Source organism: Protopterus annectens, chromosome 3.part0 (genome assembly GCF_019279795.1).
Source record: "Protopterus annectens isolate FY-2018-M chromosome 3.part0, PAN1.0, whole genome shotgun sequence".
NCBI classification, from domain to species: domain Eukaryota; kingdom Metazoa; phylum Chordata; order Ceratodontiformes; family Protopteridae; genus Protopterus; species Protopterus annectens.
The window spans coordinates 1,216,654,740-1,216,677,000 of NC_056731.1; the positions used below are offsets into that span (position 1 = coordinate 1,216,654,740).

At 44.7% G+C, this 22,261-nt stretch overlaps 1 protein-coding gene across 1 annotated transcript in view; it reads left to right on the forward strand.

Annotated features, from left to right (window-relative positions):
- Positions 1–22,261, forward strand: part of LOC122796717 (probable enoyl-CoA hydratase echA8) — a 939,187-nt gene that overhangs the window by 594,559 nt on the left and 322,367 nt on the right. Inside the window, exon 5 of the mRNA XM_044065416.1 lies at positions 19,949–20,093. Within this exon, the coding sequence (XP_043921351.1) occupies positions 19,949–20,093 (145 nt within the window). The remainder of the gene's footprint in view (positions 1–19,948; positions 20,094–22,261) is intronic.

The following is a 22,261-nucleotide window of genomic DNA, read 5'->3' on the forward strand; positions in this document are numbered from 1 at the left end:
TGCACAAGGACTTATCACAGACAAGCACGGAAAGTGGATGCCCTATCTTTCAACTGGAAAAACTTAACAGTATATGCCTTTCCTCCACTGCCTCTCCTCCCCAAGGTACTCCTAAAGGTCAGACAAGAGAAGCCAAAAATTATACTGATTGCCCCAGACTGGCCCCGCCAGTACTGGTATCCAGTCCTAAGGGACTTGTCTCAATGCCCAGCCTGGACCTTACCTCAAATACCTCACCTACTTTCCCAACAAAACAATCACAGCCAACTCAAGACCTTAAATCTGGCAGCATGGTGGATAATGTAGTCATACAAAACACATCTCTCACTAAAGCAGTGATGGATGTCATTTTGGAGGCCAGGAGGCCTAGTACTAGAAAATCTTATGCTGGAAAATGGAAGAGATTCTCTGCCTGGAACCACGCACAAGGAATTGACACAGCGGTACCAAATATTCCTCAGATTTTGCAATACTTAACTGAGATGCTGGACAAAGGCCTATCCTTTTCATCAATTAGAATTCATGCCTCTGCCATTTCGGCTCATTACAATACAGAGCCACCAATCTTTTCTCATCCTTTGTTAAGGCAATACCTCAGAGGAGCCAAAAACTTAAGACCAAGGAGATCACCAATACCTGCATGGGACCTCAATTATGTTTTGGAAAAACTCACTCTGCCCCCTTTTGAGCCAGCCTCTACAGCTGATATAAAGTTTTTATCTTGTAAAACAGCTCTGCTCCTAACATAACCTCTGCAAGACGAGTCTCAGAGCTACAGGCACTCATGGCTGCGGAACCTTTTATCACTTTTTATCCAGACAGGGTTTCTCTGAGGACAAACCCGACATTTATGCCTAAGGTAGTGTCCAGTGTGACCCTTAACCAAACTATTCATCTGCCTACTTTTTATCCAAACCCACAGAATAAGGGGGAGAGAATTCTGCATTCTTTGGACATACACAGACAGCTACGCTTCTACTTGAACAGAACCAAAGCTTTCAGAAAGACTGAGCAGCTACTAGTGGCATATGCTGCAGGATCACAAGGAAAGGCTATCTGAAAGCAGACTATTTCAAAGTGGATAGGCCACTGCATTCTTTTCTGCTATTCACAACATGGCAAGCCAGTGCCTAAGGGCATTAGGCCACATTCAACCAGAGCAGCGGCCACTTCAGCAGCCTTCCTCAGGGGAGTACCAACCAAAGACATTTTAGAGGCTGCTACCTAGAGTTCAGTGCACACATTTACAAAGCACTATCATTTACCACTCTACTCAAAATCCAGGACAGGCTTTGCCACTGCAGTTCTGCAGGGCCTCATAGCCGCTCCTAATGCTATTTAGCTCCAGCTTCCCAACCATAGCTTTGGGATTCAACCCAAGTGTAATGACTGCAACAGTGAAACACGAAGAACATAGTACAGTTGTGTACACTTACCATAAATGTAGATGTTCGAATGTATTCATAGTTGCAGTCTAGGTTACCCACCCACCATCCCCCATCTCTTTTTGCTGGAACTTAGCTGCACTTCTCTAATCTATACAACCTATGCGGTGTATTTGCTTGTACATGAAGGTATAATATATTTTGGTGCATGCATGTTTTGTTAGCATATTTTTAGCCTTCCCTTTTGGGGGCACCTGACATCTGGGGCAAGAAAAAATGAAGAAGAAAATGGCGTCGGCTGCATCTTTTATACCCCTGCCGCACTGACATCAGGGAATAGGCGACAGCAACCTATGCTGGACCTAGACTTTGGAATTCAGGCCGACTGAGGGTAGCCTGCCAGCAGGATAACCCAAGTGTAATGACTGCAACAGTGAATACACTCGAACATCTACATTTATGGTAAGTGTACACAACTGTACTTTTCTCATTTAGGTGAATGCAATGGTGTTTACTTTTTCTTTCCTTCTTTTTTTTACTCTACAGTATCCCTCCTTTTTTCTCGTTTTTCCCAATTTTTCTTCTTCCTGTAGACTCTTGAAAGGAAAATTGTTATTAATTGTTTGAGTGCTTCCTGTGAAATATGTTAATACTAGATGTTAAGTTGTCCAATCTTGCCTACGTTCTTGCTGGATGGGGTCCAGAGCCGATCCTCGGCTCTGACTCAGCCACTTACTATAGCTCGAGAGCTTTTTACTGGCTCAGTGCTACCCCTTATCCCAGAATGACCAGCGTCAGCTACCCAGATTTCGTTTGCCGCTTCAGCTGTGAGGTTGCGTCAATACTGGCTCAGGCTTAGTATAACTTTTTCTCTGTTTAAAGTTCAATAGTTTACTTGTAAAGTGGTATTTTTCCACTGTTGTATAGTAGTTTGTAAGTTTATTTAGTCCTAAACCCCTTATCCCATCCTTTGCTGTGTTTCTTGTGCTGTGTTGGCCATCACCCCTTACTCACTAGGCCTTCTGTTTTTTTTCCCTGAACTCATTTAAGTTAGAGAGTTCTTCCCTCCCCCCCTGTAAGGACAGCCATTTAAGTTAGATGCTCTCTTTTTAAGGTTTTTATTAATATAATTTTTATTGTTGTAGTCTGTCTGTTTGTGTGGTACTTCCTTCTTTTTTTTTCTTAAAAATGTCCAAGGAAGTTAAAACCTCAGGGTTCAAAAAGTGCGATTTATGCTGTCAGAAGATGTCTCTGACAGATGGGCACACTAGTTGTGTTTACTGCTTGGGGGCTCTGCACCTGCAGGACTCTTGTTCTATTTGTCATGCCTTTAGTCCAAGGGTCCAGCAGGAATAGAAAAACAAGCTTATCCTCCATGGATTATTAAAACCGGATTCTCCGACTAAAACATCTCAGCCAGTGAAACCTTTGATACCAGTCAAGCTGTCTGCTCCATGTTCGGAACCGACCGGTGAGCTTGACAAACCAAGTGTGTCAGTGCCCTCTGGCACCAACAAGACTACTTCTCCGTCGGCTCCAACTGTTTCTTCGGAGCCATCCCATGAGCCACAAACGAGCTAGGTCTCCTTCATTGGAGCCGATTCGCTCGGTGCCACAATCATCTTTACTTCAAAGCAAGACCAGTCATCGCTCATCTTCCCACTCCTCTCAGTCCTCGAGGTTATCGGATCAGGATGTGGAGAGAGTGGTTAGTAGGTTGCTAAAGTCACAGGCCCTTGCTAAAATGCTTTCGAGCCTGCCTCAACAGGCTTCGGCTCCATCTGCTTCGATTTTGATTCCTCCTCTGACTATACTTAGTTCAGAGCCGGAGTCCATGGACGCTTCGTTAGTGGTTCCTTCATCTCTGATGACATCCTCTTTGGCTCCGACATTGGTTCCGATTACCTCAGTTCTTCCTCCCATCGAGGTATCTGGGTGCCGAAGCTCTCTCGTCAGCTCCGAGGGGGGGAAGTGGCATCAGACCTTTGTCCGACTCCGCGCTCCCTCTCGGAGCGTCGGCTCAGTTCAGCTCGGCTTCCACATCGGCCTCAGAGCCATCGCCCTCGGTGCAGAGTGGGTTTCCTGTCTCTTCAGAGCTGGAGCCCTCCTTGTGTCGAGACCGTGATGCCTTCGAGGTCATGTGGAGAGTGCTGTTCCCACAGACGGCCCCACTATTGGTTCTATTGGCTCTGTCCCCCTCAGTGCCTGTGACAACCTCTGCTCCTCCTCCAGCCCCAAAGCGTAGGGAACCTATGCCCCAGGACACCCCATTGGGTGAACCCTCTTCTTCCAAAGCCTTCCCAGAGCATACTGAGCAGGCTCCCCGGAAGAAAAAAGTGTAAGAGGAAGCACCTAGACTCCCCTGAGTCTGTCACCTCAGATACAGACCTGGATGAATTGGAGGTGTCACCAAGGTCCCCCTCTGAAAATGTTTCCTTTTCGGACATCCTTGAGATTCTCAGGCAGAGCCGTAGCTGGACTTCCCTAACCCCCTCCGAGGATGAGTCTGTATACCGAGACGCATTTGGTTCCTGACCTTCCACCTCCTGGGTGTCTCCGTCTTTTGATCCACTCATGTCTGTAGTGTCTCGAAAGGCTTGGTCACCTCCAGATTCCATGGAACCTGTCCGAAGGAGACCCAATAAATTTATCACAGCTCCCCAAGACAAACCATGCTTAACCAAAGGTGTCCCAGTTGGTGCCATGGTGGTAGCAGGAGTCACAAAGAGAGAGTTAGTTGAAACCTCATCTGTCCATCCACCGAAAAAGACTCGTATGATGCACAGATATGGGAAGTGAATGTTTTCATCAGTGACCTTCTCTCTTAGGTCCCTGAACTACCTTTCCCATTTTACTAGGCTTCAGAGGGATCTCCTAAAAGAGCTTGGAGATACCCTACACGATCCCACAGCTGAGCGAGCTTCAGCCAAGGTAGCTATCCAGCTGGTGACTCTTAATTCAATAGTCAACTCCTCCATGAGGCTTATTTCATACACAGCCGATGGAGCGAGTAGAGCTGCAGAAACAGGAGACATTCTTGGCTGTGGCTGTGTCAGTTTGCGGAACCTTTCAGAACATCCTTCACCAATACCCCCTTTGATGGCTCCTCTCTCTTTGGGCCTCAGGTGAAAGACATGCTTACCAGGTGCCAGCAGGAAGGCAAGACGCTCTCTGATGTCGGAGTCCATTTTTCCACTCCTACCAGACCATACCCAAAGGGTCAGAAAGGTGGAAAGATGTGGTTTCGAAAATCCCAGGGACCCTTGCCTGATACAAGTGGTGAATTTTCCCCCAGAGGCAAAGGGGGAAATAATAACAATGGCAGATGCCACCCTCGTGGCAGAGGGGGTCTGCAAAATCAGGCTGACAGAGATACGTTCTCTTCCAAACCCTATCAACCTTCCTGAACGGATGCCCGACAGTTCAACTCTGGGGGCAGTCGGGGGAAGGCTTCCATTGTACCCAATTGCCTGGCAAAATATTACAAAAGACAAATAGGTACTATCCATTATATCCGGAGGTTACAAAATTACCTTCCATCAACCCCCTCTTGTTTCAAAAAAATCCATCCCAGATGTTCCACCCAGTCTAAGGGATCAGGCAGTCACAGACGTTTCAAGACCGCTAGAAAAAAGAGCCATCCAGGAATTCCTCGCAGACCAAGTAGAATCCGGAACTTACTCAAGATTCTTTTTAGTGCCCAAAAAGACAGGGGACTGGAGACCAATTCTGGATCTCAGCAGATTGAACAGATCTGTACAAATAGAAAAGTTCCAGATGGTAACACTGCAGTCCATTCTCCACTTTCTGGGTCAGGACAATTGGATGTGCTCCATAGATCTTCAGGATGCGTACTATCATATAAAAATGGACAGAAGGTCCAGGAGATTTCTATGCTTCCGGCTAGGGGCCAGTCATTACCAATTCAGAGCTCTGCCCTTTGGTCTCACCACAGCCCCCAGGGTGTTTACCAAATGCATGGCAGTAGTTACGGCTCACCTGAGACATCTAGGATTCCAGGTGATGTTCTTTATGTTTCACTGTTGCAGTCATTACATTTGGGTAATCTGCTGGCAGGTTGCCCTCAGTCGGCCTGATTAACAAAGTCTTGGGTCCTGCGTCACTTGCTGTCCCTTCTTCCATGACGTCAGGTCGTCATGGGTATAAAACATGCAGCCGATGCCATTACATCAGTCTTTCTTGCCGCGCGGTGCCCGAAGCAGAAGCAGTTCGCAAGTGCCGGTTGGCCGACTCCTGAAATTTTTGTTTTCGAGTTTCAAAACCGAAGTCTTCAACTAAAAAGTTAAGTACCCCATTGGGGAAACTTTTTCTTGCTCCTTACTGATTTCAGTAAAAGTTAATAATTGCATTACTTGTGGGAAGCAAATACCTCATAAGGATTTTCATTTGTACTGTATTCCTTGCCTAGGCCCTGACCACAATGTGCCTTGCTGTCGGTTTTATGCTAAATTTGATCAACGCACTATTAAACGTTGGTATATTTTTGCTTCTAAATATTTTGGCTCACGATTTAACTATCCAGAAATGTCGTCGGTTAGCAATCCGACTACCGGAATACCTAAAAAACACAAAGAAAAAGACAGAGACAGGCCATTAAGGTCCAAAACTGATGACGACACTTCTCCTAAGCCAGTCACTAGTTCGCAGGTACTCAGTGAGGCGCTTTCGCAGCCCCAATACCTGCTACTTTTGATTCACAGGCCTCTACTGAGACCCATTCGGAGTCCGGTATGCCGTGAGATGCTTCAATTATTGATACTACGGATGTCTCTACCTTAGTTGGGTCCGGAGCCGCTGTACAGGCACCGGCTTCATAGGGTGTTTTCAGGCCTACAGATTTGTATATTAAACTGATGCCATCTTCAAAATTAAGGCCAAAATCTACATTTATGTCTAAAAAGCCGACACGTGGGCCATGTGTGCAGGCCCCTATGCCTAAAAAACAAATGATCAAAATGGCTGAAGATTTAATTACTCTGATCCGGGGATAGCCAACCCACCCCCCTTCTAAGAGGCCTAGGCAAGACATTGATTATGAATCTTCTGACCAGGATTCTATTTCTTCTGACTCTTCTAATGAACAGGATTTGTCTATTTCTACTTATGAGGACTCTGATGCAGAAGACTGCATTCCTTCTGCTAAACCCCCTGAGGATTTTTCTTTTGGGGAAACTTTACATACCTTAAGGGAACATTTCCACTGGGAAAGTCAGGATTTCTCTGAATCTAAAAAGAGACTTAGGGATTTTCTTCTTCTTCCTCAGCATAGGCCTTTGGCTATACCTACTGTCCTAGACATTGTTGATGATGTTTTTTCAGAATCTAGTATGGCTCCTAATTCTCTGCCTCCGGCTCCTTGTAAGCCAGACAGATACTACAGGGTTCCTGACTCCCACCAATTCCTTTTCAAAAATCCAATTGCAGATCCTGAAACCATTTCTCAGGGTTCCAAGGGCATTAAGGCCTCTACTGCTAAAAATCCTACCCCTTCTGATAGAGATTCCAGGGCACTGGATAGATGGGGTAAGAAAGTTTACAATTCTGCAACCTTGGCAATCAGGGCTTTAAACTGTCAATTTCATATGCTTAAATATCAGCAGCATATTATTGAGCTGCTTAAACAGAAAATGATGTTAATTTCTGACTGTGTGGAAAATAAAGATTTACAGGATTTATTGCATTCAGCTGAACAAGTTGGAAAACATACTTTGCAATGTGGTTTTGATTCCTTGGATGCCTCTTGCAGGGCTGCTGTTACTGGCTCTGTGCTAAGAAGGCATGCTTGGCTCAAAGAGCAAACTCTGCCTGATCATGTTAAAGCAAAACTGTTGGATGCTCCTTTACAACAGGACTGTCTCTTTGGTAATAAGGCTGAAGAAGTTTTAAAAAAGATGGAAGATATAGCTAAATCTATGCAAACTGTGAAAGATTTCTTACAAGTGCAACCTCCAAGATTTAGTTGGCACTGGCCTACTAAGAACTGGTCCTTTCCAGTTCCTTTGAGAGCCACTCAAGTCAAACCCAGACATTCCAAAGGCTCCAGGTTTCAGTCACAAGGGACTTTTAGAACAAAACAATGGGGTGCCTCCTCCTCCAAATCTGTAAACAACAAGGTACCTCCCTATGGTAAGCAGTCTCAATGACTTCCCTCTACACTTACTTTCAGCCGCCCCTTTGGGGGGAAAACTGGCACTTCATGTAAGAAACTGGCAACTTATAACCCAGGGCAAATGGGTTTTAAATATAGTATCCCAGGGATACAGATTTCATTTCCACACATTGCCAATCCCAAAAGGATGGCCAGACCTGCCCCCAAATCAGTGGGCAGAGGGCCAGAAACAAGTACTCTCTCTCATGAACATGGGAGCTATTCAACCAGTTTCAATAAAAAAGCACTTGAAGGAAATAACGCTGCAGATAGTGGTTCATTGAGTTTAATCAGGCAACAAAAAGAACATTAACGCTAGAAACACTCCACACTGCGTTTTCGTTTCACATATGACTTCATCAGACAAGAGTTGTCTGATGAAGTCATATGTGAAACGAAAACGCAGTGTGGAGTGTTTCTAACGTTAATGTTCTTTTTGTTGCCTGATTAAACTCAACGAACCACTATCTGCAGCCTTATTTCCTTCGAGTGCTTTTTTATTGAAGTTGGTGTGTTTTTGGCACTTGTTTCCAATTCTTTTAGCTATTCAACCAGTCCCAGAAGAGGAAAAGGAACAAGGTTTCTATTCAAGACTTTTCCTGGTACACAGAAAAGACAAAGCATGGCGTCCAATTCTGGACTTATCTACTCTAAACACATTTCTGGACATTCCAAAATTCAAGATGCTGACTCTTCAACAGTTACTTCCTATGCTGGGCAAAGATGCCTGGTTGGTAACTCTAGACTTAAAAGAGGCTCCTGCATATCCCAATCAGGGAATCTTGTAGAAGGTACCTCCGCTTCAAAGCAGGTTATTTGCATTACCAGTTCTCTGCACTGCCCTTTGGCTTATCTACTGTGCCCAGGGTCTTCACAAAGTACCTGGCTCCAGTAATTGCATTTTGCAGGCAAAGAAATATTCAAATATATCCATACCTGGATGATTGTCTAATTCAGGCAGAAAACAAGGACATTCTTCAAAAACATCTGGCATTTGTAAAAAAGGTTCTAACTTGTCTAGGGTAGACCATAAACGAAAAGAAATCACAACTGGTACCCTCTCAAAAAATTACATTCCTGGGTGCAAGCTTGAATACAGCTGCCCAGATGGCTTACCTTACACCAGAAAAGCAAATTCATTTGGTGACTTACTTCAAATAGGTGGCCACAAAAACCCTGCTGTTGTCTGCAAGGCAAATTCTGCAAGCCTTGGGATTCATGGCCTCCTGCATTCTTCTAATTCCATATGCAAGACTACATATGAGGAAACTTCAGTGGTACTTAAAGAGTTTATGGAGTCAACATTGTCACAGCCTGGAAACAATGATTGCTATTATACCTTGCCTGCAACTAGAGTCCCTATGGTGGGCAGAGGCCTGCCACCAAAACAAGGGACTGCCATTCACTCCACCCCCTGCCGCCCAAACCTTAATTACAGACGCATCAGACCATGCTTGGGGGGGCTCATCTGGCAGGGAAGTGCATTCAGGACAAATGGAGCCCTATTCAAATGCACCTTCATATCAATCAAAAAGAGATACTAGCTGTACAGAATGCACTGACAGCCTTCAAGGACTACCTTCATCCAGGACAATTAATGATAAAGACAGACAATACCACAGTTATGTGGTACATAAACAGGCAGGGGGGGTATACACTCCTACCCCCTTTGCAGACTAGCCATGGTATTGTGGAACATGGCCTTGACCTATCAAATTCAACTACAAGCTCAATTCCTGCCAGGAAAGCTGAATACTTTGGCAGACGGACTAAGCAGAAATCTCATGGACCCACACGAATGGAAACTGGAACCATGGATTTTCAGCATGTTGGCACACAAATGGGGGAGTCCAGACATAGATCTTTTTGCCTCAACCCAGAACTATCAGTTGGGCAAGTTTTGCACAAGAACTCTTCACAAAAAAGCCTGGAAAGTGGATGCTCTATCATTCAGCTGGAAAAACCTGTCAGTCTATGCCTTTCCCCCTCTGCCTCTGCTCTCCAAAGTTCTACTAAAAGTAAAAAAGGACAAACCAAAAATGATTTTGATTGCTCCAAACTGGCCTCGCCAACACTGGTACCCACTCCTGCGCATTGTGTCACACCTTCCACCATGGCACCTACCTCAGACTCCTTACTTACTGTCTCAGCAGAACAACCAAATTCTGCACACTCAGCTCCAAACCTTGAATCTTGCAGTGTGGCTAATCACCTAAATTTACCCTTAGCATCCCTCAGCAAACCTGTGATGGATGTCATTTTGGAGGCAAGAAGGCCTAGTACTAGAAAATCTTATGCTGACAAATGGAAAAGATTCTGTGCCTGGAATCAGTCACAAGGGATAAGCACAACAGTTCCCAATATTCCTCAGATTTTACAATATTTAACTGAGATGCTTCACAAGGGCCTGTCCTTTTCTTCCATAAAAATCCATGCCTCAGCCATTTCAGCTCATTACAACATGGAATCTCCACTCTTCTCTCATCCCCTGCTAAAGCAGTATCTCAGAGGGGCCAAAAACATAAGACCACCCAGGAGAGCTCCAACCCCTGCCTGGGACCTCAATTTTGTATTAGAGAAACTCACTCCCCCTCCTTTCGAGCCAGCTGCTACTGCAGACTTAAAATTTCTTTCCTGGAAAACAGCTTTCCTTTTAGCAGTCACTTCAGCTAGAAGGATTTCTGAATTACAGGCTCGCAGTGGAGCCTTTCATTATTTTTCATGTGGACAGGGTGTCTCTCAGGACCAATCCATCCTTCATGCCTAAGGTGGTATCCAGTGTGGCTCTTAATCAGACCATTCATTTGCCAACTTTCTTTCCCAATCCACAGAACAAGGGGGAGTATATTCTGCATTCATTGGATGTACAAAGACAACATAGATTTTACTTAAACAGGACAAAATCTCAAAGAAAGTCTGAACAACTATTGGTGGCATTTGCCGCAGGGGCAGAGGTAAAGGCTATTCCAAAGCAGACTATTTCCAAATGGATATGCCATTGTATTAGTTGCTGCTATATGCACCATGGTAAAACTATCCCACAGAGGATCAGATCTCATTCCACCAGGGCTGCATCTACTTCTACAGCCTTTCTCAGAGGTGTTCCTACCAGCGACATTCTAGAAGCTGCTACCTGGAGCTCAGTTCATACGTTCCCCAAACATTACCATTTTCCTTTCTTCTCTAAATCCAGAGCTGGCTTTGCCTCTGCTGTCCTGCAGGGCATTATAGCTGGTCCTAATGCTGTATAAATCCATCCTCCCAACCATAGCTTTGGGAATCTACCCAAATATAATGATTGCAACAGTGAAACACGAAGAACATAGTATAGTTGTGTTTACTTACCATAAATGTAGATGTTCGAGTGTATTCACTGTTGCAGTCCTGGTTACCCTCCCTCCAACCCCCTGTTTTTTCTCTTACTATACCTCTTCTTTCCTTTGCTATGCTTAAAAGCCTTTTTGGTGTATTTGCTTTTTGTTTGGAGGTATATTTTTCTGTTGTTAATTACTTAAATATTTGGCTCCCCATTTGGGGGGCACCTGGCATCTGGGGCAAGAAAAACTGATGTAAAGGTCTTCGGCTGCATGTTTTATAGCCCTGACGACCTGATGTCATGGAAGAAGGGACAGCAACCGACGCAGGACTCAAGACCTTGTTAATCAGGCCGACTGAGGACAACCTGCCAGCAGATTACCCAAATGTAATGACTGCAACAGTGAATACACTCGAACATCTACATTTATGGTAAGTGTACACAACTGTACTTTCCTTATCTAGACAACTGGCTCCTCACTGCTACCACCAGGCAACAACTTATAGAAGCATGAGATTACACCATAACATCCTGTGCTCAACTAGGCATCACAATAAACTTTGAAAAATCTGCCTTGTTGCCCTCTCAGTCTATTACTTACATAGGAGTAGAGCTAGACACAAGAAAAATGATTGCAAAATTGCCTCAGGAAAGAGTTTCCATTATCCGACAACAGGTGTCACGTCTCCTGAGGAGCAAAGGAATTCAAGTCAAATATTGACCTTCAAGCTCTAGGGTCCATGGCAGCAGCTATTCTTTTAGGTCCCTTAGCATGCTTTCACATGAGAATCCTTCAGTGGCTTCTTTTCACACAATGGTCCTTCCAGGAATTAACCATGTCTCACATAATGCTAATTACGAAATCTTGCAAAAGACACCTTTCCTGGTGGATGGTCTCCCCACTAGTGACTCAGGGCAGACCTTTCATGGAATCCCATCTGATTGCCACAGTGATCACAAGATGCTTCCCTGATAGGGTGGGGGGGGGGGGGGTATTACCTAGGGAAGACAGTCCAAGGCACGTGGCAACCTCACGAGCACCACTTGCACATCAACGTTCTGGAGATGAGAGCGGTGCTCCTAGCATTGCAAGCTCTTCAAGACTCTCTCCCTGCCGGGACTATTGCAATACAGACAGACAACATGTCAGTGGTTTGGTACATCAACAAACAGGGCAGAACCAGGTCTTACCCCTTTTGCCGAGAGGCCCTCAGACTCTGGCAATGGGCGATTTCCTCCCACCGTTTTCTGACAACAACACATATCCCTGGGAAATCCAACGTAATAATGGACAGGCTCAGCAGGGCTATCCTTATGCCACACGAGAGGTCTCTGAAACAGGAAATTGTGGATCTTATTTTCCACAAATGGGGCCAGCCTTGCTGCGATCTCTTTGCCTCTCCCCTCAAAAACAAATGCAGCAGCTACTTCTCCCTTGTTCCTCCTCTAGGTCAGACACCCAGGGACGCTCTAGTCCATGATTGGCCTCAGGGACTCCTTTATGCATTTCCCCCCTTCCCCCTAATTCCAAAAGTCATTCAGAAAGCAAAATCAGTGGGTTGCAAGATGATCCTCATTGCCCCCTATTGGCCTCGACAGATTTGGTTTCCATTCCTTCACCCCCACCTTCTAGTCCAGCCTTGGGTTCTGGACCCAGTGCTGGACCTCTTGATTCATCAATCAGGCAGGTTACACCAATCCCTCCAATCTCTCAAGCTCACAGCTTGGTTCCTCCACTTTCAATCTTAGCCAGGCTCCCTAATATTTCCCCAGCAGTGCGTGATATTATTGATGTCCTTCAAGGATGCATCTGCAGTCATCACATATGGGTTGTCCTGCCTCAGGCAGCCCTTCGGTCGGCCAGATTTCAAAGTCTGGGTCCGGCATCGGCTGATGTCGCCCCTTCCCCGACGTCAGAGCGCCTGGGGTATAAAAACGTCAGCCGACGCCATCTTACTCAGTCTTTCTTGCCGCGTGGTGCCTGAAGCAGAAGCAGTTCGCAAGTGCCGGTCAGCCAGCTCCTGTAATTCAGCTAAACCGAAGACTTCAAAAGCTAAGTACCCCGTTGGGGACTCTTTCTTGCCTCAGCCGATGTCAGATAAAATTAATAATTGCTTAACTTGTGGGAAACAAATACCTCATAAGGATTTCCACTCTTACTGCCTACCTTGCCTAGGCCCAGACCACGACGTCTCGGCCTGTTCCTCCTGTGCTTCCTTCAACCGACGCACTCTAAGACGTCAGTCGGAGTTTGCAGAGGAATTTTTTGGGGCTAGTTTTGCTTACAAAATGTCATCGGAGACTCCGACTTCACATTTAATGAAGAAACGCAAGGACAAGGACCGACACCCGCGGTCTGCGGTTTCGGCTGAAACCACGGCCAGGCCTACCGCGAGTGTCTCGGTTTCGGCTAAAACTGAGTCCTTGGTACTACCGTCCACCGAAACCGTACAACCGACAACCTCGGCCCCGGAGGCCACTACTGTCTCGGTTGTTGAATCTCCTTTGGAATCTGGTGTCCAGGAACCTTCCGACACCATTCCCTTAGACAAAACTACACCAGCACGTGGTGCAGCCAGGCCTCCTGCATCCATGTCTATTAAGGCATTCTCTAGGGCTAAAGCTGCTAAACACTCAAAATCTATGCCTCCCAGGGTTATCCCTCAGGGACCCACTACAGGTTCTCAGATCCTTAGTCTAGCAGAGGACCTTATTTCATTAATTAGGGGCTCTCAGCCTCATCCAGACAGGAGCTTTCAACCTTCTACAGCAAAAAGGCCCAGGGTTGAGCCCTCTGATCCCCTCTCCTCAGATGAGGCCTCTGCTGGCTCGGCCCTCTCGGATTACCAGGAGGAGGCTTTTTCGGCCTACGAGGATTCAGATGCAGAGGAATCTATCCCTTCAGCCTCCCCTCCTGAAGAACTGTCTTTTGGGGAAACTTTGCACACTATGAGGGAGCATTTCCAATGGCAGGGCCAGGAATTCTCTGATTCCAGGAAGAGATTAAGGACCTTCTTGCATTTGCCTCAGCATAGACCTTTGGCTATTCCCCCTGTTTTGAATGTCATTGATGATGTGTACTTGGAATCTAGCACAACCCCTGACACTCTCCCTCCGGCTCCTGCCAAACCTGATAGGTACTACAGGGTCCCGGAATCACATCTTTTCCTTTACAAGGCCCACTCTGCTGATCCAGAAACTATTTCCCAGGGCCCTAAAGGGGTTACAGCTGCCACTACAAAAAATCCACTCCCTCTGAAAGGGAGTCCAGGGCTTTAGAGCGATGGGGTAAAAAAGTGTATACTTCTGCTACCCTTGCTATGAGGGCTTTAAACTGTCAATTCCATATGATACAGTACCAAGAATATTTGTTAGATGAATTGCATAAAAAGCTGTCTTCACCTGAACCCCTAGATCGCAAATCACTTCAGGATCTGGTACATAACTCTCAACAGGTTAGCAACCATTTTTTGCAGTGTGGTTATGATGCATTGGAAGCTTCATGTAGGTCAGCTATGACAGGTGCAGTTATACGTAGGCATGCTTGGCTGAAGGAACAATCTCTGCCAGACCATGTTAAAGCAAAGCTTCTGGATGCTCCACTGGAAAAGCAAAAGTTATTTGGCTCCACTGCTCAGGAGGTCTTAAAGAAATTTGAAGAAAAGGCAAAATCTGTACAAACAGTCAAAGATTTTATGCAGGTCCAACCACCAAAATTCAGCAGAAATTGGGCTTCCAAGAACTAGTCCTTTCCAGACACAGACAGATTTCAGAGAGGCAAGAACAGGCGTGCCAGAGGTAGAGGGCAAGCTAGAGGCTCCTACAGAGGACGTCAATGGCAGCTTCCCAACCAGAGAGGTAGTGCAGGGCCTACAACTGCTGCACAAGGACAGACTCAATGACTTTACCTTGACACCGCCAACCAGGGCTCAATTGGAAGCACCTTTGGGCGGAAAGCTTTCCTTATTTTCAGAAAATTGGCACATTATTACAAGGGACAAATGGACACTACAAATAATAGACAAAGGATACAGGTTCCATTTCCACACATTACCGAAAAGAAAAGGCATGCCAGACCTGCCACCAAATCAAAGGGCAGAGGCTTTGAAACAAATCTCCAACTTAATGAAAATGAAAGCAATAGAAAAGGTTCCTCTCGCAGAACAAGGCCAAGGATTTTATTCCAGACTCTTCCTTGTTCCAAGAAAAGAAAAGCAATGGAGGCCTATTCTCGACTTGTCCGCACTAAATACTTATCTCATTGTGCCAAAATTCAAAATGCTGACTCTACAGCAACTCCTTCCCATGCTGGGCAAGGGGTCTTGGCTGGTAACTCTGGACCTCAAGGAGGCATACCTGCATGTCCCTATCAGACAAAGCTGCAGAAGACACCTCAGATTTCTTGCAGGTTCAGAGCATTATCAATTCTCAGCATTGCCCTTTGGCTTATCTACTGCACCCAGAGTATTCACGAAATGCCTGCCATCAGTAATTGCACACTGCAGACTTCAGGGGATGCAAATATACCCGTATCTGGACGACTGCCTTATACAAGCGGACAGCCAACAAATTTTGGTAAAACACTTGAATTATGCCATCTATCTTCTTCAGGCCTTGGGATATACAGTCAACATTCACAAGTCAAGACTTGTACCATCCCAAAGAATAACTTTTCTGGGTGCGGATCTAGACACAACCACCCAAATGGCTTTCCTCACAGAAGAAAAACAAAACCAACTACTGGATTACTTCAAAAACCTGTCAAGACAAACTCAGCTGACTGCAAGGAAAATCCTGCAGGCCCTGGGTTACATGGCTTCTTGCATTCTTCTGATTCCTCAAGCAAGGCTACATATGAGGAAACTCCAATGGTACCTAAGGAGTTTATGGACTCAGCACAGTCACAGCTTGGAAACTTTGATACCACTCATCCCATGCCTTCAAAGGGAATTTCTGTGGTGGGCTCAAGCAAGCCAGTCAAACAGGGGTTTGCCCTTCAGCAAACCAATAGCCAGCCAAACCATTACAACGGACGCTTCAGATCACGGATGGGGAGCGCACATGGAAGGAAGATGCATTCAAGGATTATGGTCACAAAAAGAGCTACGCATGCACATAAACCAAAAGGAAATGCTGGCAGTGATACATGCAATCGAGGCCTTCAAGTTATTTCTACATCAAGGCCACCTGCTAATAAGGACAGACAACACTACAGTTATGTGGTACATAAACAAGCAAGGAGGCACCCATTCCTACTGTCTTTGCAGACTGGCAATGAATCTATGGGAACTTTCCCTGACTCTCAATATACAGCTGCAATCCCAGTTTGTACCAGGAAAGGACAATATACTGGCGGACAGCTTAAGCAGGAACATCATGGATGCACACGAATGGATGCTGCACCCAGACATCTTCCATCAGATAACACAATCATGGGGGAGACCGGACATAGACCTCTTTGCCTCCCCACACAATCATCAGCTGGACAAATTCTGCACAAGGACATACCACCCACAAGCATGGAAAGTGGACGCTCTCTTTCAGCTGGAGAGATCTAACAGTGTATGCATTCCCACCTCTTCCATTAATGACCAAGGTCTTACTGAAGATCAGGGCAGAGCAGCCAAGAGTGATTCTGATAGCTCGGACTGGCCAAGACAGCACTGGTACCCATTGCTAAAGAGCATGTCACGGACAAAACCATGGCTTCTGCCACAATGGCCGCTTCTCCTGACACAGCACAATTACAAAACTCTGCATTCCAACCTGAAAACATTACAGCTAGCTGCCTGGAAAATACCTTGACTCATCACCAGGATAAGCTATCCAAGAGAGTGAAGGATATCATCATGGAAGCTCGCAGGCCTTCCACACGAAAGGCATACTCAGCAAAATGGAAAAGATTTCACACCTGGAACACCTCAAAGGGCCTAGATGCAACAGTTATGAACATGGCGCATATCCTGGAATATTTAGCAGAAATGCTCCACAATGGCCTGTCTTACTCTTCCTTTAAAATTCATGCTTCAGCAATTTCAGCAGAGTACAACACTGATCCTCCCGTCTTTTCTCATCCTCTGCTAAGACAGTTTCTAAGAGGAATTAAAAACATCAATCCTCCAAGGAAACCACCACTGCCTACTTGGGACATTAACTTCGTGTTGGAAAAACTAACACTGCCTCTCTTTGAACCAGCAGCATCTGCAGAACTACAGTTCCTCTCATGGAAGACTGCCTTCCTTCTGGCCATAACCTCAGCAAGAAGAGTATCTGAGTTACAGGCCCTCATGGCAGTACAGCCATTTCTTATTTTTCATCAAGACAGAGTCTCATTGAGAACCAATCCTTCATTTATGCCAAAGGTGGTATCTAGGGTCTCATTAAACCAAGCTATTCACCTGCCTACCTTCTTTCCAATTCCACAAAACAAAGGGGAAAAGCTTCTGCACACCCTGGACATACACAGACAGTTGCGCTACTACTTGGGACAGAACTAAAAATTACAGAAAAACTGACCAGTTGTTTGTAGCATATGCTGCTGGTGCACAAGGAAAAGCAATTTCAAAACAGACAATTTCAAAATGGATAGGGAATTGCATTCATTTCTGTTACTCCTTTCATGGAAAAACTGTGCCAGCTAACATTAGACCTCATTCGACCAGCGCCACAGCCACCTCCACAGCCTTCTTAAGAGGGGTGGCTACCAAGGACATTTTAGAAGCTGCTACATGGAGCTCCGTGCATACATTTTCCAAGCATTACAACTTACCTTTATATTCCAGATCCAGAGCAGGCTTTGCTACCGCAGTCCTGCAGGGCATTTTAGCTACACCATCCTTTACATAGATCCTCCACCCGCAGATTGGCTATGGTATTCTACCCATATGTGATGACTGCAGATGCATCCTTGAAGGACATAGTACAGTTTTGTACCTACCATAAATGTAGATGTCCGATAGGTATGCATCTGCAGTCAGGTTTACCCTCTCTCCTTCCCCTCTGTGGTATTTCTTGGGTACATTCCCCTCTCATAGCTAGCTGGGGTTATCTATTATGGTGTATTTGTTTTTATATATGTATATATTTTTGTGCATGTTTGGAATTTATTGCATTTCTCCAAATTTAGCCTTCCTTAGAGGGCACCTGGCATCTGGGGCAAGAAAAACTGAGGAAGATGGCGTCGGCTGACGCTTTTATACCCCAGGTGCTCTGACGTCGGGGAAGGGGCAACATCAGCCGACGCCGGACCCAGACTTTGGAATCTGGCCGACCGAAGGGCTGCCTGAGGCAGGACAACCCATATGTGATGACTGCAGATGTATACCTATCGGACATCTACATTTATGGTAGGTACAAAACTGTACTTTTCCTCCCATAAGACAACTACAAGGAAAGTTTATGCTAGCAAATGGAAAAGATTCGCTTACTGGTCAGAATCCAGGAATTTAGATCCCCTTACATTTCCTGTACATGAAATTTTGGATTTCTTAGCAGAACTGTTTTGATCTGGTGCAGCTGCTGCTACCATCAGAGTTCAACTAGCTGCCATTTCAAATTTTCACATCAGAGTTTTTAACTCAAGCTTAATGTCTCACAAACTCTGTAAGGCCTTCTTGAGAGGTAAATCTACTTAGACCCCCCCCAGTGAAAGAGCCCCTTCCACCTTGGGATCTCAATTTGGTTATGACCTCCTTGATACTGCCACACTTTGAACCAGCAGCATCATGTTCCTTGAAATTTCTCTCTTGGAAAACTCTCTTCATAGTTGCTATTACTTCTGCCAGATGTGTTTCAGAACTTCATGCACTATGTGTTTGCCCTCCATACCTAGTTTTTCACAAAGACAGAGTTTCTCTGAGTACCAACCCATTTTTTCTACCTAATGTTTGTTCAGAACACAGTTTGAATCAATCCATTGAACTTCCTGTCTTTTTCCCTAATCATTCCAACAAGTCAGAATACAGATAACACCAATTGGATGTGTATAGACAACTGCGTTTCTATCTCCATAGAACTAAAGAGATGAGAAAATCAAATCAGTTGTTCCTTTCATTTGCTAATACCAAACAAGGCCTTCCAGTTTCTAAAGTAACATTGTCAAAATGGTTATCAGACACCATAGCCCATACCTACCATTTGCAACAAAAAGATCTTCCAGCAAAACCCAAAAGTCATTTAACCAGGTCAGTAGCTACTTCAGTAGCTTTTCAATCTAGATTGCCCATAGATTCAATTTGTGCAGCAGCTACTTGGGCAGATTCTCATACATTCATTTCTCATTACAAAGTAGATGTGGACTCCCAGGGCAGGGCTTCCTTTGGTTCCACGGTTCTGAAGAGTCTGTTCCAATGAACCACCCAGGATTGAGGTGCTAGGGATGCTGTCCCATCCAGCAAGAACGAAGGCAAGATTGGACAACTTAACATAAAGAAGTTATGTACTTACCATAACGTTCCATGTTAGTTGTCCTTTATCACGCCTTCCTTCTTGCGTCCCTCCCTCCTTCCCCTTCCTTGAGGATTGAGAGGAGTTTCTAAATGGTTTCATTGGCTAATTTGTTTTGTTATTAGTTGCTTCCCAAGTAAACCATGACAATTAACTGTATATCCAGGTTGATTAATGGATTATCTTCTATAATTATGTCTAGTGTGAGCTATCTCAAACGAGATCTGGGTAGCTGACGCTGGGCATTCTGGGATAAGGGGTAGCCTCGAGCCAGTCAAGAGCTCTTGAACTATAGTAAGTGGCCGAGTCGGAGCCGAGGATCGGCTCCGGACCCCATCCAGCAAGAAGGAAGGCGAGATGAAGGACAACTAACATGGAACATTATGGTAGGTACATAACTTCTTTTTATTCTGAATGCCAGTAAAATGCATTTTATCTATAAACAAAAATTGTTAAAGTTTATGAAAAAAATAAAAGTAAACCAGTTTATTCTGATTTCAAGCTTTCTGAAATATGTACAGGTAAAGAGAATGAGAGGGAGTGAATTAATTTGCAGATTTTGCAGTATAGCTGTTGAGATATCACTTCTCTAAGATACAAACTGATTTTCATTGTTTTTTAATGTTTTGGCAGGGCCCCTCGCGTATGCAGTTCTCCAAACCAGTGATTGCTGCAGTGAGTGGTTATGCAGTTGCTGGTGGACTCGAGTTATCCCTACTGGCTGATATGCGTGTTATGGAAAAGAGTGCTTTTACGGGAGTATTTTGCAGGCGATTTGGTATGTAACAGTGTGCCTTAGAGAACAGCTGTCAACTTTAAAATGTACCATTCACTTTTTCAATCATTCATTTATTCTCTGATCCACTTTATCCAATTCATGTCTATGGGGGAGCTGAGACTATCACAACAAGCAGCTTTTTAACATAACTCTTACTACTATTAAAATTTAAACTGAGGTAGCAGTTTTGTGCTGTTTCTGTCCTGCCCTTTAGCTTGTTCTTTGCATCCTGCAGTATTGGGAAACTGAAATGTTGCCTGTTTATGTGGCCTTTTGGACAGTGATAATGCATTCTTATTATTGTATGATCGATAAGAATAAATAAACATCACCTTTGCTAACAAACCTAATAACACATCTAGCAAAGAATTGCTGTTGGGGTTATTTAAGAAAGTATTTTTGCAGAAGGCAGTAATAGCTCGCAGAAAGTGTAACTTCATTTTCAGGTATGTGTGGGGAAGGTTGCCATTGACCTTATACTGTTTCTAATTTTTTTACAAACTTGCAACAGCTTTTGCAAGAATACACTGGAAACCTAGGGTAAGCAACTTCAGTCTTTGCAGCACTTTTGTATGTACTTACAGAGGCACCAGAGCTATGCTAGTCCTCAAAGGAAAAGTAAGCAGCTTAGAAAAAAATCCAGTTTTGACAAGCTATACCGCAGATGCAGAGACACAACAGATGTTATTGTTTACTGATGTTCATTATATTGATCAATGCTGTAGTAGACTTAGGTATATGGGTTACAGCCTGCCAAGCATATAACAGAAGTCCATCTTCCAAAGCTTCAGGGCACCTTCTACGTGGCAAGTGTCAGGAATCTCAAGCTGAGCTGACTAAAAGACAAGTTTAAGTGCAAAGCCCTTCAGAGGTTTAATGATGCCGAAAAGAACGCTCCCCTGAGGCTTTCAAGGATCAGTGGGCAGCTTGTGCTTTCCTTTGCTGGGCATTTAAGTTCCTTTGGGGGAAAAAAACTTCAATTTTCTTAATTTGCGTGATGTTTTATTACTTTCCTCTTCTGGAAAGTTATTTTAACGATAGCAGTGTTCTGTTTTAATGGACTGTCTCAAGATTGTAATGTGCTTTTAAAAGTAGCAGTTGTTTGTTTCTGTCAGTTTAAAAGTAGCGTAAAGTAACTAAAAACATTTTTTTTCTTTGGAGAAATTGTGTTTATTTTTCTTTTATGTGGATGGCATAGTGCTTTAAAGGGCATTTTACTGTTTTTTTTCTGTCAAAAAGTAACTGTTGTAGACTGGTAGTGTTTATCGGTAATTCCTGCTCGCCTTCCCCAGGAAAGAGGCACCATTTTCAGTTGATCATGGAATAGGCTCCTGGTCCCAAGATCAGTCCTTCTTTCAGCCACAAAAAGAAAAAAATAAGCACACAACCTTTGCTACCACAGCAGGTTAGCAATTTTCCTCAGCTGCAGGTGGGTGACTCTACTGTGGACATTTGTTGCACCTCAGACCACTCATCTTTTACCCCAGGTCCCTCTAGTGTAGCACCTACAGCTGCTATGGACTGGGGTTAACCATATGCTCTGTGGCTGTTGGGGTCCCCTCAGTGGGAGAGGGAGAGACACTCTTGCTGGTCCTGGGAGAGGGAACAGTGAAGATTTTCCTGTTCTGTCACAATGCTGTGACCATCCCTGGGGAAGCAGCTGCTGCCATTAGTAACATGGTTGGCCCCATTTTTTCCGTCAAAAAGACACAGAAAACCAAGCATGTATCTACGCCTCCTCAGTTTTTTGGGGATAGGAGTAGTTTGCTGTGTCTGGCTCAGGCTTTAATTCAGGCTACTGATCCTTCTTATAAAGTAGTTTCTTGTAAACAAAAGAGGAATTATTTTTCTGCAGGTATGGATGCAGTTTTTTTTTCCTCAGATTTCTGATTCAGACTCAGGAGAGCTGAGTTTCTAATTCTACATGTTGGGGGGGGGGGGTTCTCTTTCTCTGTTGATAGAATGTGCCAGTGTTTTCAATGAGAGAACACTGAGGTTTTTCGGTCCCTCAGAAAATGAGTTGTTACAGAAGGATTTTCCAGAACCTACACCCATTCTTCCTCTTCTGTCTGCTTTAGAGAGTCTGTGTGTTACTGCCTGCAATTTTCCTGATAGTCAGCCTACTGACTCTAAAAAGGCAACTAGGATGTATAAAGTTCCTCAGTCTT